Source organism: Gasterosteus aculeatus, chromosome 21 (assembly GCF_964276395.1).
Source record: "Gasterosteus aculeatus chromosome 21, fGasAcu3.hap1.1, whole genome shotgun sequence".
In the NCBI taxonomy this organism is placed as follows: domain Eukaryota; kingdom Metazoa; phylum Chordata; class Actinopteri; order Perciformes; family Gasterosteidae; genus Gasterosteus; species Gasterosteus aculeatus.
In genome coordinates, this window is record NC_135708.1 from 16511314 (window position 1) to 16526224 (window position 14911).

General features: G+C 44.0%; 2 protein-coding genes across 2 annotated transcripts; both read left to right on the top strand.

Annotated features, from left to right (window-relative positions):
* Positions 1-3312: 3312 nt before the first annotated feature.
* On the top strand, positions 3313-6939 carry LOC120812079 (uncharacterized). The gene is made up of 8 exons (XM_040167889.2): positions 3313-3419; positions 3494-3608; positions 3693-3837; positions 4293-4406; positions 4530-4674; positions 5594-5742; positions 5851-5984; positions 6066-6939. Exons 2-8 carry the CDS (start codon positions 3503-3505, stop codon positions 6212-6214), a joined length of 942 nt encoding a protein of 313 aa, XP_040023823.1. The 5' UTR covers positions 3313-3419; positions 3494-3502; the 3' UTR covers positions 6215-6939.
* Positions 6940-6951: 12 nt separating this feature from the next.
* On the top strand, positions 6952-9478 carry LOC120812078 (uncharacterized). Its single transcript, XM_040167888.2, has 7 exons — positions 6952-7152; positions 7634-7778; positions 8086-8184; positions 8300-8444; positions 8526-8674; positions 8782-8921; positions 9004-9478. Exons 1-7 carry the CDS (start codon positions 7008-7010, stop codon positions 9183-9185), a joined length of 1005 nt encoding a protein of 334 aa, XP_040023822.2. The 5' UTR covers positions 6952-7007; the 3' UTR covers positions 9186-9478.
* Positions 9479-14911: the final 5433 nt, after the last annotated feature.

A 14911-nucleotide genomic window follows, 5' to 3' on the forward strand; every position in this document is an offset into this window, starting at 1 on the left:
CGTGTTTTCCTTAATGAGATACACCCTCCTGTGATAGTACAATGAATCACCCCGCAGAGTCACATCACGGCACGCGTGACGACCGTGACGTGGAACCGAGTGACGGGAATTCTGACATCAGCTGGGACGTCGCATGCAAACAAAAGTGTATGTGACAGCACACAGACAGAAGGGGAGAAAATAAAGGAAAAGCCTAAATACAGCTGCGGAACAGCCTCAGTGCTCCTTGGCAGAGGTTCAAGTCTCTGAGAATCGATTCGGGGGATGAGAACCATTCCTTGGGAAAGACATCCCCTAATTTGGTGTTTTGCTGATGCAGAGCCTAAAACTAAAAGTTCAAAAGCGTCTGCCTGCAACCCTGCAAACACTGCGAGCAAACAAGACTTGGAGCTGCTGGACCACAGATGCTGATGCCAACCCGTTCTCACCTCCAATGCGTCACATAATGCAGCCGGTCGAGGCTCCGCGGCGTTCCTCATTTAGAACGTCAACGTGACGCTGTACGACACGCGGGAGCAGCAAAGTTGTGTTGTTGTTTTATTTGAACCTGGAGCAACAGACAGACCAACACACAAGTCCATCCTTTAAGTCTGTGTGATTACATAGAAAAAGGTCTGAAATAAGAAAAACTTTGTGTGGCAAAGTGTTGGTTTTTTTCAATTTTTCTGTCCTGTAAATGAGAGATTTATCATAATCGTCCTCATTTGTTATTCTCAAATGATTTATTATCTGACCTCTTATACTACCGTCATTTAACACTGATTGCATCAGAACCAGAACCAAAACCCCAATAAGAGAATCGTCTTATCAAAGATGGATATGTTATTTTATTACACCAGCAAGTTTTAACAGGAGTGCTATTCTTGGTCCTAATGCCCCAATAATAGAATTTTAACCAATGTCACCCTGCTTGTCTGAAGGGTTCCGTGGCATCAAGCTGCAGCTCCTCACTAGTGGGCTGCAGAAAGGCTGTGAAGTCTTCTTTTTCACATCCTAAGTTCTGAAAAGGGGGCATGTGTCCAAACAAGGAGGCTCAGCGATAACGCGGCGCAGCAGCAGACAGCAGGGAGTACCGGGGTCACACGGAGGAGCGAAAATGTCATTTCAACAGCTTACAGACCAAAGTAGTGTCATGCGTGGAGATTTATCTCTTGTGATGAGGCAAGCGGGCGGGAACAGGAAGGAGAATGACTGGACGTGATCGCTGCTGCCTTGTCGAAGGCGGCAATTCACTCTTACTTTCCCAACAAACCCGGTTGTTGTGTTGTTCCTTTTTTATGCGTGAAAAGTGGTCTTTAAAATCTGCTATTATTCAGACATAACAGCGCAAGCACTTCCCTATTAAATCGACGGCCCTGTGACTCGCAGGAAGTATTGGCGTCTTTCGGAAGCGAACTCACCTTTGTCGTCCTTCGGCATCCTCATTCGTAATCAGGCCGCCGCAGCCGCCGTTATTGGTCATGGCGGACTAATTGTGACATTAAAGCCGGTTCTGGAGGGACCCACAAATGTGGTTCACAAATCCGGTGTGAAAGTCACACGGCACGGCTTGTGAGGGGATAAACACTGCGAATACACAGAGCTTGTTAGTCATGGCACCTTAATTAACCAACGGTTCATGTAGGAACGTCCCAATTGTCCAATCTGGTCTGCAGAGAAACGATGCCAAGGAAGCCGCTGCCCTTCGAGATCTTATTATTACATAAGTATATAGGTTTCTTTTTGTCCCAGTGTCAGTTTTAATTGCTTTCTTGCTGGCAAACCGCCATAAACATTTTGACAGTATTTCGACAGTAAAAAGTTTGGAGGTGCTGTGAGATCCTGTGAGGCTTCAGTGTCGCCGAGACCTTCGTGAGTCATGAAGCGGATCATAATTTGTTGCCAAAGTGACAGTGATCCTTCACAACACCCATCACGCACATATCCTTTATGATGTAAGTGATCAAAGATGGCGGGCGTGTAATTGGATGTGATTTCAGTTATTAGATGATGAGGAGCCAACAAATTGGGCCTTGTCCTCTGCCAGCGGAGTGAGTCACAGCCGTCAGTTGACTGGAAAGAGTCATCCAAACACAATGTGGGATTACAGATCAGAAACGAAGCCAGATTCTGTCCTGGGCATTTCAACAGCAGTGTGAAGCGTTCTTTTGGTAAATTTAGTCTCGAGCTTGTTGGCTCGTTGGTCACGAATAACTGCTGTTCACAAGCATCCATTCAGATCGCTCATTTTCCCCCACAAGCGTCAGGAGTTATGACTCAAATCTAATGCATACTGTGTGTGTGTGTGTGTGTGTTTGAGCTTATTTTCAGGCGGCGACCGAGTGCGTAGCTGTGCACGTGACCGCACATATGTGTGCAGTGTCACATCAAACCTTTAAGCTCTCCCAAGGAAGCTCCACATGAATTATTGCTAAGCGTTAAATACAAAACACCACCAGGGCACATCTGGCGCCGCCTGTGGGAGCCAGCAGGAGAGGTGCGCCGGGTCGGGTGTTCCCTTTTTCACAAAGGTTGAGCTCCAGCTGTGCTGCTGTGCCACAGCCTGCCCACAGACTCGGTCCTCACAGGCGGCATAATTGGATCATGTGAATAATCGCACAAATGGACACGAGCTACCTGTTTCTGTGCCCTACTGGAGGCAGGACAATCTAGTGAATAAGCTCAAATCCATACAATTGTGAATCAATGTTCTGCTTGTAGAAGTATGGAAATAGAATAAAACACTGTGACAAACACCCCACAGCCACACTGTCGCGCAATGGTGCCACTGTGTGGAAGAAAACGGCACACGCAAGACCTGCAAATAGCAAATCTATCAGACTCTTTGTTACAACACATTCAACTCCGCCCCATCAATGGAAACGTAGATGGTAAATGGTGGAGCAGGAGACTTTCAATAGCATCATTTAAGTAATGATTTCCCGGTCTGCTCATCCACTGGCCTCATTACACCTGATTTAATTTGATGCTGTACTCGTTAAACGATGATCGTCTTGAATCAGCAAAAGAGATTTGAAGGGAGTTGAACCCGGGGCGACGCTGTCGCCATCCTTATCCAGACCTTATCTGTTGACTCCACCAAAAAGGTTTTAAATTCGTAAATCAAAAAATGGCTTTAACTAATGGGCCCATCCTGTTGATTTGAAAAGCTCTTTTTGTGCTTCTGATATCTAAATTCTTTCCAGATGATGTCCTGCTGTTTACTCTTTAGCCGACTCCAAACGGCAGATAGTTTACGACAGGAGAAGATAAAGGATGATCAGTGCAGGGCAATAAAAGCGGGTGACACAACATGGGGCATATCTTGCCGAGGCAAGTCATGGCAGTTGCAATCGTTCTCATATCTGTGGATACTGGACTACAAAAACCATAAAGACAGGACGAAAGTGGACAAAGGAAGAGGCCGGTTTTGGATTCAGGTATTTTCATATTGAGAAGGTGGATACGTGGCTTCTGTTAGTGGCAGTAATCCTTTGTGGACTTTTACCCTCAGACGATCACCATGGTGAGCCACAGCCCGGCGCGCGTTGTGCTCATGTTCGTTGGATTGTCGGCCTTCTTAGTCTCCATCACGCTCAACTCTCTGTCGGGATTTGGTGCTAAATCAGGTGAATGTTTCTCCTACTAAATCACAACTCAGTCAAACGCGTTTCCACAGGCCCGAGTGATGACCTGTGCTTATCTGATTACAGGTGTTTTCAAGCAGAGCACGGAGGACGTGACGCTCAAGTACACGACACCCATCACTCCCGCCCAGTGGGCTCTGTTTGTTTGGGATTTCATCTTTTTTTGGGTTTTCGGCATGTTTTTATACTTTTTAGTGGGACTTTGTCGAAGGTAGAAGCGCTTATCCCATTTTCAAAGGCAACTTACCCCCGCTGGCTGCATCACGCTGCATAACTGAGCCTATTTCTTAATGCTTTATTCTCATCCTGATGATGTTTTATTGCGCGCAGCAAATCACTCAAACTAGTCCAGAGGTGATTTGGTCTTCCTCCGTGCAGTCGTTTGCTCCGCGATGTCGCAGATTGCTCCGGCTTTGTATGAAAGCGTCTGATTATTTCCCCGGGCACACAATTTATTTGCTCGGGTGTGTTTTCTGTCACGAATAAGACAACCTCATCCTTGCCCATCATCTTTGCATCCCCTGGGGATTAATACAGTATCTATCTATCTATCTATCTATCTATCTATCTATCTATCTATCTATCTATCTATCTATCTATCTATCTATCTATCTATCTATCTATCTATCTATCTATCTATCTATCTATCTATCTTTCTCTCCGCAGGAGGGCTTACAACTGGATGTACACCACGCCTGCAGTGCTGCCCTACGGGTTTCACGTCTCTTTCATCATCAATATTTGCTTGAACATTACATGGCTGTTTCTGTTTGACAGAGAGTAAGTGGGCAAATTCCAGTTGGCAACACAAATATGTTCCTTTATTTTTTTATTTCAACATGAAGAGCAGCTGCATTATTTTTATTTGTGTGTGTGTGTGTGTGTGTGTGTGTGTGTGTGTAGGTTGTTGCTGCCAGCGCTGATCGTCTCCACACTAATGACGCTCACGGATTATATGATCCTATTCTTCTCCTGTCATGGACTGAAGGTCTATGGAGCGTGGTTACACAAATATTACAATGCAGACTTCTGGGTCATCAGAATATTGGTAAAATGACCTCATGGGTCTGTTTTTTTGTGAAAGGATCATTTTTGTCTTATCTCATGTTGGCATCAAAAGGAAAAAAACATTTAAAAAGAAGGAATTCTTTGGTTTATAGACACTGTAACTAAAAGAAAAAGATAACAAAAAAAGATAACAAATTCTGCACACAGCCCTTTGGACTGATCAAGGAGACTTTCTTGTCGGACATTTTACACCTGCGGAGTAAATGTTTTAGTAGTGGCCTAAATTATGGTACATTTTACCTTCACTGTAATTGGACACATTGATGTTGCTCTGAATGAATGTGGAAACATCGATGCAACTCCTCAAAAAACAGTGTCCACGTAAAAATGAGTCGTTGTACTTTAACATCCATATTCTGTCCCCGTCCACTGGAAACCTTGTTTCTCCACATTTGCGGACTTACATTTCGTAATAAGATGCTATAAACGTATGGGAGACATAAAAGTGGTTTGATGATTCTTGAAATTCTCTGCAAAAAAAAGCAACCACTAGTTTTTGCTGAAAATGTCAAACCTTTCCCGTAAGGACTCATTTCATCCCTCAGTTGGTTGCACTCCATTTGTTAAATCCCACCGCAAACCGCTGACACACTACAAAAAGGTTAAAGAAGTCAGCCACGCCCCCCTCGGCCATATCTGAAGAGGCAATTCTCGCCAAGATGCCCGGTCCGGCTCCCTGTGAAAGGTCTGTGCGCGAGGCGGCTGCGGCCTGAGATTAGGAGGCGAGAAGCAGCCGAGCACCTGCACCTCCCTGCCGTAGATAAAGTCACATGACTGACCAGCATCCCGTGCAACCTTTAAGGTTAAAGCTGCAAGAAATCTGCCACATACTTCAGGATTAAAACGCCTGCCTGCCCGTGCACGCTTCTTGAAGTCTTCACCTCACTGTGTTGGAGCAGGTGCAGAACGGCGTAGCAGTGTATGCGACGTGGGGGACCCTCTCCACGCTGCTCAGCCTGACCACGTACTTGCAGCATCAGACGGAGACCTTGAGGTGTGACTGTGCGATGCTGTCGCTGCTGCTGCTCCTGATGGAGCTGTTGGCCTGGTGAGTCTCAACCGTCTCTGCCCCCCTCCCTCCATCCTCCCCCCCACCTCACACCGGGGGACACTACACCAGCAAAGAGGACCTCAATCGTCTCTGTTTGCCCTGCAGGTTTCTGTTAGAGAACTTCTACCTCGACGAGCACGTGCGTTACATTGTGACCATCTACCCCGTTGTGATCCTGTGGTTGACCGGCATCCTGAGCAATTCGGACTACCCTGAAAGTCCGGTTTACATATTTGCAGGTACTGTGTGTCATTTTAACTTTCTCTGTGCACCTTTCATTCATCCCAATTTGGTTTTTAATCTACTTTTACCCTCACCAGCTTTCATCTTGGCGATTTCCTGCATGGTCTTCGTGGCACGTGTTGCCATGGTAACATGGAGGCATCACAAACAGCCGCTATACAGCGACAGTAGACCCAGTCTGTCACCAGTGGAAATAGCCTTAACACAGAGTAAGCTCTTTCTATGAATATGAGTTAGTACTGACAATGTAAGGAGAGATACAAAAACTCTGCGTTGATACATGAAAAATGTAAAATAATAAAACATTAATGCACATCCCATAAAATAAAGAACTTCTTCAACAAATTAACAAGGTTTTTTTTAAGCTTTATTAAAGTCTTATACTGAAAAAATGATGGGTTGACGATGAAATATTAAAAATTCATTGAAGTAGAATGCAAGGAGAAACAAATATATCCAGATAAAATAATTCAAAGAATCCATGTTTACTTTCTCAAGACATCGTCAATAGACATAAACACTATAAGATTACAAAAATGTTTTATCAATGCTAGAATACAAAAAAATGTGATCCAAAGAGCTCACATTTACGTAATCGGACGCTCAAACCAATGTTTTCTTCATTACCACATAAATAACAAGAGTTATCTTAACTGTTTAGAAAACAAAAGCATAAGATTCACAATCATAGTGTAAAACACACAACAGCACAAAACCCACTTGGGAAGCTGCTCTCTTTTCTTAATACATTTATAAACAACATCAAAATATGTTTTTTGACCAATACATATTCGGTAGAGCCCAAACACATTCCTGTTAGCGAATGAAAACTTAAAATCGTGCGCAGATGTACCAATTGAGGAGATAATTGTCCAACACACACACACGCACACAGCCCCATAAAGCAACCACGTGTAATCAAAGACAAGCCATAAAAATGAACAGCACCAAAGTCCGACCCGTACGTTCGACGTGACAAACATTGTGCCTCTCTATTTCCTGAGCGGTGGACAAACGCCATGGTGAGGCTCCAGATGTCTTCCCTCGCTGTGGCGCGCGGTGCCCACGGAGTGATGCGCGGTGGGAGCGTCGCCCTGGCCGTCATCGCCCAGGTGCTCTCAGACGTCTTCCGTTACCTCGCAAAGGAAAGCAACGTGCCCAACGGTGAGCGACTCCGCGGGACGTAGCCGTCGCGTCACCCGGGAGGTGCGAGGAGCAGAGGGGAGACGTTATCGAGCGGATGTTTGAACACGAGAAATCATGCGTAACGTGAAAAAGAGTAAAAACAAAACAACCTGTTGCATAAGAGATTTTATTTTCTGAGCTGTTCTCAATGGGTTAAAGTCCATGTGTGTGTGTGTGTAAATCCGCTCATCAAATCGTGTTAATTGATACTTCAACGGAATTTTTAACGTAATGGAGAAATGCCAAATGTTCATGTACCGGCGCTTCTCAGACCTTTGCTCTGACAGTCGTGTTGTGGGATTTTGACCCGTATGGAGGCCAATGAAACCAACGAGGCTACAAAAAATCAAAAATCAACACACTGATGTACTATCGTATTCATGCCACAGCCACGATGTGTATTACCACGCATCTCAAAGAAGAATCCGGTGTGATACTTTGTTTCTCCCTCGGCCCTCAGCTCTGTTTGCGACCTCGCCCAGGAATGTGAGCGAGACCTTCCCCCTGGAGGTCACCATGGACTGGTGGTCTGACAGCTGCTGGCTTATCATCGACTTGTGGTCCAAGGGATGGCTCTTGTATGCGGTGGTCAACATTATTGTGAGGTAGCCCGAGACGTGTCTTCATGCAACGCAAGGAGCATTTTACCCAAATACAACCGCCACAAAAAAATACTGGAAAGATATATATTATAGTTGTTAAAGGTTTATACCTACATCTGTTTTTTCTGTCTTTTTGTTGTTGTACATGTTTTCGTCTTTTTAAATATTGTTTTTGTTTATTTGTCCGATTAAACTTCCATGTATGCGTAGGCATACAGCTTAATAGCCAATAAAGCCGACTCTGCCCCTTAGATCATAACTCTGAAGTGCCGCGTGTGATCTCAGCTCAGTGATATTTTTCCCTCTGCAGAGCAGACCTCGGCCCTGAAATCCACCCCCCGGTATTCTATCTCTCCTGGACCGCGATTAACGTGGCAAGGATTTGCTTGATGTATCTATGGGACAAACAGTAAGTGGATCCAATTCTCTCACAGCAAGAAACGTGTGTGTGTGTGTGTGTGTGTGTGTGTGTGTGTGTGTGTGTGCGTGCGCAGGTGATAAAAGCTGCCGTTGCTCTTCCACAGCGATCTACTGGGAGCCGTCATACTGGGGTGGGTTCCCCCATTCCTCGGCTTCTACATGCTCTACGTGTCCTGCTCTAACCTCAGAGCGCACGAGGCCTGGCTGGCCGTTAACAGGCCCCGTGCGCTCTCCTGGACGCGTTACCTGGTGAGGGCGCTCTTCTGCACCGGAGGACACGCCGAAGCTGGGAACCACGTCTTCATTCATCTGTGTTCTCCCTTGACGCAGACCCAGAACGGTTTGGCGGCGTTTGCCTGGTGGTCTCTCCTGAACGCCGTGCTGGGTCTCGGCATCGTGCTCAAGTACAGAGCCCGTGTGCCCGACCCACTGACGAGCACCTTTGTGCTCACCGTCGTCTCCTCCTGCATCATAATATGGTGAGAGAAGAAGAACTGGAGGCTGAAGGCGAAGGGTCGTGTCGGATTTTGCAAGCGAAATCGTCTGAAAAATGTCATTTTTAAAGAAACGACTGAAAATGTTGCAGGTTCATCCTACAGAGCTGCCTGTTGGCCAAGTACATGCGCTACGTATTCAGCGTTTATGCCATTCTCATCGTGGGCCTGGGTGCCATGTTCACCAGAAGCTACCGTTTGCACGATCTCGCCGCAAACACAGTCTATTGTGGTGAGACGATGTCACTTCAGTACATTTATCGACCAATACTGTCTTCTGTTGGTGGTTTACTCCGTTTTCGTCTTATCTTCAGGTTTCCTAATGCTTCTGATGACCATCATGAACTCCATCCATTCGGTCTCCACGTGTCTCGGCGCGGATGAGTCAAACAAACCCGCCGCCGCGGAGCCGTCCGTCCCGTCTAAGGGCCGTGAGACAGTGTGGCACACCGACCTCAGGGGCCCCGACGTCAAGAACGGCCCCTTCAAGATCTGAGTTCACGCGATAGAAGAGAACAATCACACGAATCCAATCGCGTCGAGCAGGTGTGCACTTTACATTAATCACCAGGAGGGAGCAGCACAGACCAGCTTCAAAGCACAGTGGTTCCAGATGTAGAGAGAAAGTCCACATGTTGAGCACGCGATTAAAAACTGCATTTGATCAATTAGATTAACAGATTAAAAGGATATCATCTAGTGAGGTTCATGGTACTATTGTTTTATTGAGGCCAAATTGCATTTTCGTCTTCTACAATAAAGGAAGGAAATAAACTATTGCACACTGGAGCTCTCAGTCACAAACTGAATCATAATTGCTTGTTATCTTTACTGTCGGTTGCCCATGACGATGACCTTTTTTTAGATTGTCGAACAAAACAAAAGTTCATTAAAACCCCTGCATGACCTCTCAGGAGAGATAATCACACGGCCAAAGTTTACAGGCGCCCTCCGGCTCGATGCGGCGTTAAGGAACGGATTATCAAACACGTCTGCTGGCGACGACGCTGCGCTTAATAGAACCCAACCTCGGATGAAAGCAGCAGCAGGAGAGAAAAATACAGCAGGGATACAATGAATGTCTCCATGGGTGGACATGGTGACAGATCAATTTCACCGGGAGAAAATCGAGAAATGTGATGCAACGTGGTGTTCGTCCCCTCGAAAACAATTTAAACTATAGATTTATGTACAACAAACTAGACATAATGTTACATTTTGCTGCTGGGGGTGAAGTGTTATTACGGCGTTTACAGACAAAGTGGCCTCGGCTTTGGTTGTTTATTCGACCGCCTGATTTTGGGGTAAATTCTGCAGAATTAGGCTTCCGAACACGTTTGCTTTCAGGGTCGTTGCAGAAGGAGACCAAAGAGTTGGAGCGCGCAGAAGTGGAATCAGATCAGTGATTCTGCTTCCAGAAACAGTGAGTTGCAGTACATTTGGAATTACAGAGCAATGTAATCCTGGTTTTATTCAAAACTTTTTTCCAATTCCTGGGTTGATTTGTAGGTTTTTAAGCAATTGCTGCTCTTCTATTACAGTAAACCAAATATTTTGGGGTATTTGACTGGATTTCGTTGATAAATTAAGCGTTTTGAAACTGGAAATATTGAACAAACAAGAGTTTGAACAAACAAGATATTGCAAGAGGTCCCTTTGGGCTGCGGGCAATGATGATATGGACGTTTCTGTTATTTTCTGTCAATTCTTTGAACAAGGGATTAACTATATATCAGTCAGAAAAACAGTTGGTGCAGCAGCACTTTGGATGGCAAAACAGAATTAAAAAGGAAGCGGGATGAATTTGGAGCGTGTACCCACACTCAGTCAAACTGCTGCTTTGGCTCTTTGCGGTGAAATATAATAACTGCTATTCAGAGTAAACGCAAGACTCTTTCTAAACTTCCAGCAGAAAGCCACTTTCCGGTGAGTCAGATAGTCTAGTATTTACACCCCTAACAACATAATGCATCAGCTTAGGTGATTACACGGCCTCATGCCCAGCTCGCTCGGTACCATCACAATGCTGCAGGGAGACATTCTATGAAGGGCAGAAGATTACAGTCCTCCCATTGCATTTACCAGCCAGCATCAGATCAGGCCACAAATGTCCTTTAGGACAGAAAGTAAATTGTTCCACTTTTTATAAATACAACCAGCTGTTGAAAGTCATTTCAAGATGTCCGGTGATAGTGTGTGTTCGGGGCGGCTGCCAAGTCCATTAAAGTGTTTCGTGGCTGTGACTGCTGCACTGTTGTGTTATCCCCATTTTTCCTCCAGTGTACTGAGGCCAAATCCAACGTAGAATAAAACCACTCGGGGGAAAAGGCAGACGCAAAGGAGGGAACGGAGGTATTTTACTGTCTGGCAAGCTATTAATTGTTTCTATACTCTCCGAAGACCCCTTTACCCAAAAGAGAAATAACCTAGATATGCAAATATGCGTCAATTAATTTAATACATATAATTATGCAGAGAAATTAGATTGGTTTAAGAAAAAGAAGTCGAACCATGTGCCGCGTGCTCCCTATTTACGTAAGCCCCCCTCACTCGCCAGCGTACGGCTAAATTAAAATATTGAAGCACGCTCTGCAACGCAGATGAGGATCAATTATCTCTGACATTCGTGTGAGTGGTCTTAAGCCTCGACAAACAGTGAGTAGGTGGAAGTTATCAATACAAGTAGGTTTAAACTCAGTGAATAAATGCATAAACATGACCTCGTGACTCCACTTTTAGTGCATTTGAATGATTTAATTAGATAAACAACGTAACGCTGGCCTTTGTGTTTGAGCTTGAACTTTGAGGTTTATTTGAACTATTTTACTTTACTTTTGCAAAATCAGCTGAACTTTTACCAGAAATTATGAAAGCTTTAACGGTCTTTGTAGAACTTTTTAAAATGTATGTCAATATAAAAAGTAACATAACTCACTGAACTCACACGGTAAACAACAAAATAGATAAACAAGCTTAAAAATACATTTTCCACCATCATAAAATATGGCGTTTTATGACTTATTAAGAAAGTCACAGCTTTGGTCATCGGCAATTCGACAGTTGTCGTATCTGTTATGTAAAGTTTTGGTAAGAAATTGGCTCATTTCTCAGGAGCTTTGGGGTTTTCTTTGCTTACAATAATCACAGAACGCCTCGGACCTGAACCTGAAGGCTGCGATGGACAACTTCTGAATGAACGCCAGGCCACTCGGTGGGTGTTTAACAGCGTGCACGCGTTTCAAAAGAGGCCGACAGAGAAAAACCACATGCACGTGCACAGGGTTTGACACGTCGGCTTTCGCTGGAAGCAAACAAACTTCGATAATCCTCAATTTTACAACTGAGGCACAACTTGCAAACTGTGGTAAAACAATTAGAATATATGTAAATGCTTTGAATTTAATGAGTCCCAAGACACAGTTAAACTAATTAGCTGCTAATCCCCGACTCCTATTGCTCCATATTTAAGACAAACCCAGTCGGTCCAGATGTTGAGGACAACAGACACCAAAGAGCGGAAATATGTGGGAATAATTATTATTTTAAATGGATGATTTTTTCTTTTTTTAACTGAGCATCGATACAGTCTTCTAGGACACAAACCAAGAAGGAACTTGATTTTAATCAAAAAAATAAAGTCTTTAATTAGCAGCTGTAATTAAGGGAGCGCTAATTACGGAGAACACTGCGCTTTAGTGGTTTGTAAATGACTTACTTAAAAGATAGAAACACGACTCAGTGTAACGTATTTAGAGGTAAACCTGAACTGAATTAATCAAAACTTTCACATGTCTGCAGATGTTTTCTATATTTTTATTGTTGCATTTATTGCCTATTACTAACTCACATGACTGGATAATCCTTGGACTTTATGTTCATTTCCTGCATTGAATGTGACTCGTGGGCACTGAGTGTGTCCATCGTGTATTGTGTAACTGTCGCGCAACGTGTCAACACTGTTTTCTTTTCAAAGCCCCCTTTCTCTTTGCTGCCGCTGTACACAATGAACAAAGTCTTTCTGACTCCGAAATGCAGGATCTTAAAAAGAGAACACACAGACCCAGAGGTTTATGAGGGGAATGTCAACAAAATGCAAAACAGAAGCGCCTGCAGACGAAGCGCCGAAGACGAAGCGCTGAAGACGGCCTGAACTGCTGCTGAATAAAATAACAAGTGGAGCGTTCTGCGAGTGCAGCCTAGTTTCTCGCTTAATTATGAAATATTCAAATGATGTCCAAATAACAGGACGCTTTGTGGGGTAACACAAAGGAGCGTTTCGACTTCTAGGTTGTGCGTCGGTTCATGACAAACCAGCAGACTTCAAGCGCGCTGAAGCTGCCACCACGATTGAACGGCAAAAGGAAAGATGAACTCAACGGCTACTGTAACGGGTGTTATATTTGGCTGGTAACAAGCAAAGGAGCGAGCTCATCACCAAAGTTACAGTCTGGCAACCCAAAGGGACTATTGGAAGCAGAAGAGGCGCTGGTTGGCTGACTTATTAGCTATGCTAAGCTAACATCTGCTGGTTTTAGCTTTGTATTTAGCCTCTCTATCTCTCTGCAAGAAAATGTATAATCTTCTTCCGTAAACAACCCAGTCTCACAGCAAAACGTGTGATAGCTGCGTTGTGCAACGTGATATTCTCACGCTTTCTCCCCAAAATCGTGACAATACTACGTTTTATTTCGGCCCATTCATTTAAGTTGCCTTGCAACTACGTCACTAGAAACTAATAAACGGAAGGTCTTCTACATTCTCTGATAGAAGAGTATGAAAATATAACTCAAACTTCTCGCTAGAAATGCCATTGAAATGCATACAGTGCTGATGCTTTCTTTAAATATTGTGTTTTTCACAGATAATAGACCGACAGTCGGCCATTTTCTTTTTTTGGAGCTGAGGGAAAGTTGATAGTCACGTGACCTAGTTGCAAATCAAACGTTGTATTGTCACGCTTTTCTCCCCAAAAAGCGTTAGAATACCACGTTGGTCCACAACGTAGCTATTACACGTTTTGCTGTGAGACTGGGTTGCCTTAAAATGTTAAATGGCTACGTTGACTGTAGATGGATAAATCTAAACCTCTAAAATGTTTGCAGTCACAAACCTTAATGCAGACATTCTCTTCTAATGGGTTTCGGCATGTTAACAGAACACAGGCGCTCAGCGGTAAAGATGTATTATTATTGCATAAACAGTAAAGCAATCTGCCCCATAAACCCGCTGCTTTGAGTTTAAATATTTATTCATTTCTTGAGAGAGAGAACAGGGCTCATGATCAATGCATTGCATTGAGTTTCCGTTGAAAAAACATTCTTACAGAAAAAAAGATAATGATGCTATTTGCATTTTGTAACTTTTCAAAACTTAATTCTCAAAACTTAAATGCTGCCACTTCCTGTTGATCATGTGACTCAGATAACGGCCCAAATGGTTATAGGGGGAACATGAGGTAACAGAGAGAACCGGGAGGTATGATTAAAAACCACATATTTAAAAATCCTTTGGGAAAATATATTTACGGTCTAAATTTTAAATATAGTAATGAATAATAAAACATTTGAAAAGACTCTAATTGTTATATATCATATTTAACTGTGTTTTTACTTAGAGAGAGAAAAAGCTAAAATCATCTTTTTCCAGTTTATATTAAGGTTTGATGTCATGTATCTGCAAAATGCAATCAGGACAAAGGGCAGGACACTTTGCTGGATGGTAAAATGTATTATGCAGATACCATTCATGCATATTTATGCATGTAATGTCCTGGGGACAGGAAACACACGGGCTCAGCGGAATGGCCCCAGAACACTGACAATACTCTAACATGAGTATCTGTATTTTCCGTAATTTGCAAATCAACAGCGTGGAAGCATCATAATCACATGACATCAACCAAAAAAAAGGAAGCTCAGCGAAACCAAATCAACGGCAGAAGGAAGGGAACTTAGCTGAAAATAACCAGCCAGCAGCGTATGTGAACCGCAAGCAGATTCACATCAAACGCCGTTGTTCGTCATTGAAGCACACGAGCGACGACCCAACAGATCCGACACCAGACGGGACTCCCGCTGAGAAGCAGAGATCCCAATCAATGGAAAGGTTAAAATGAGACGTCGTGCCGCCGATACACCTTCCCATGAGATCGGGTCGGAAGAAGACACTTCGATGCGTCATCTCTGACTTCATATTAAACGGGGAAGCACGAGGACAGTTACG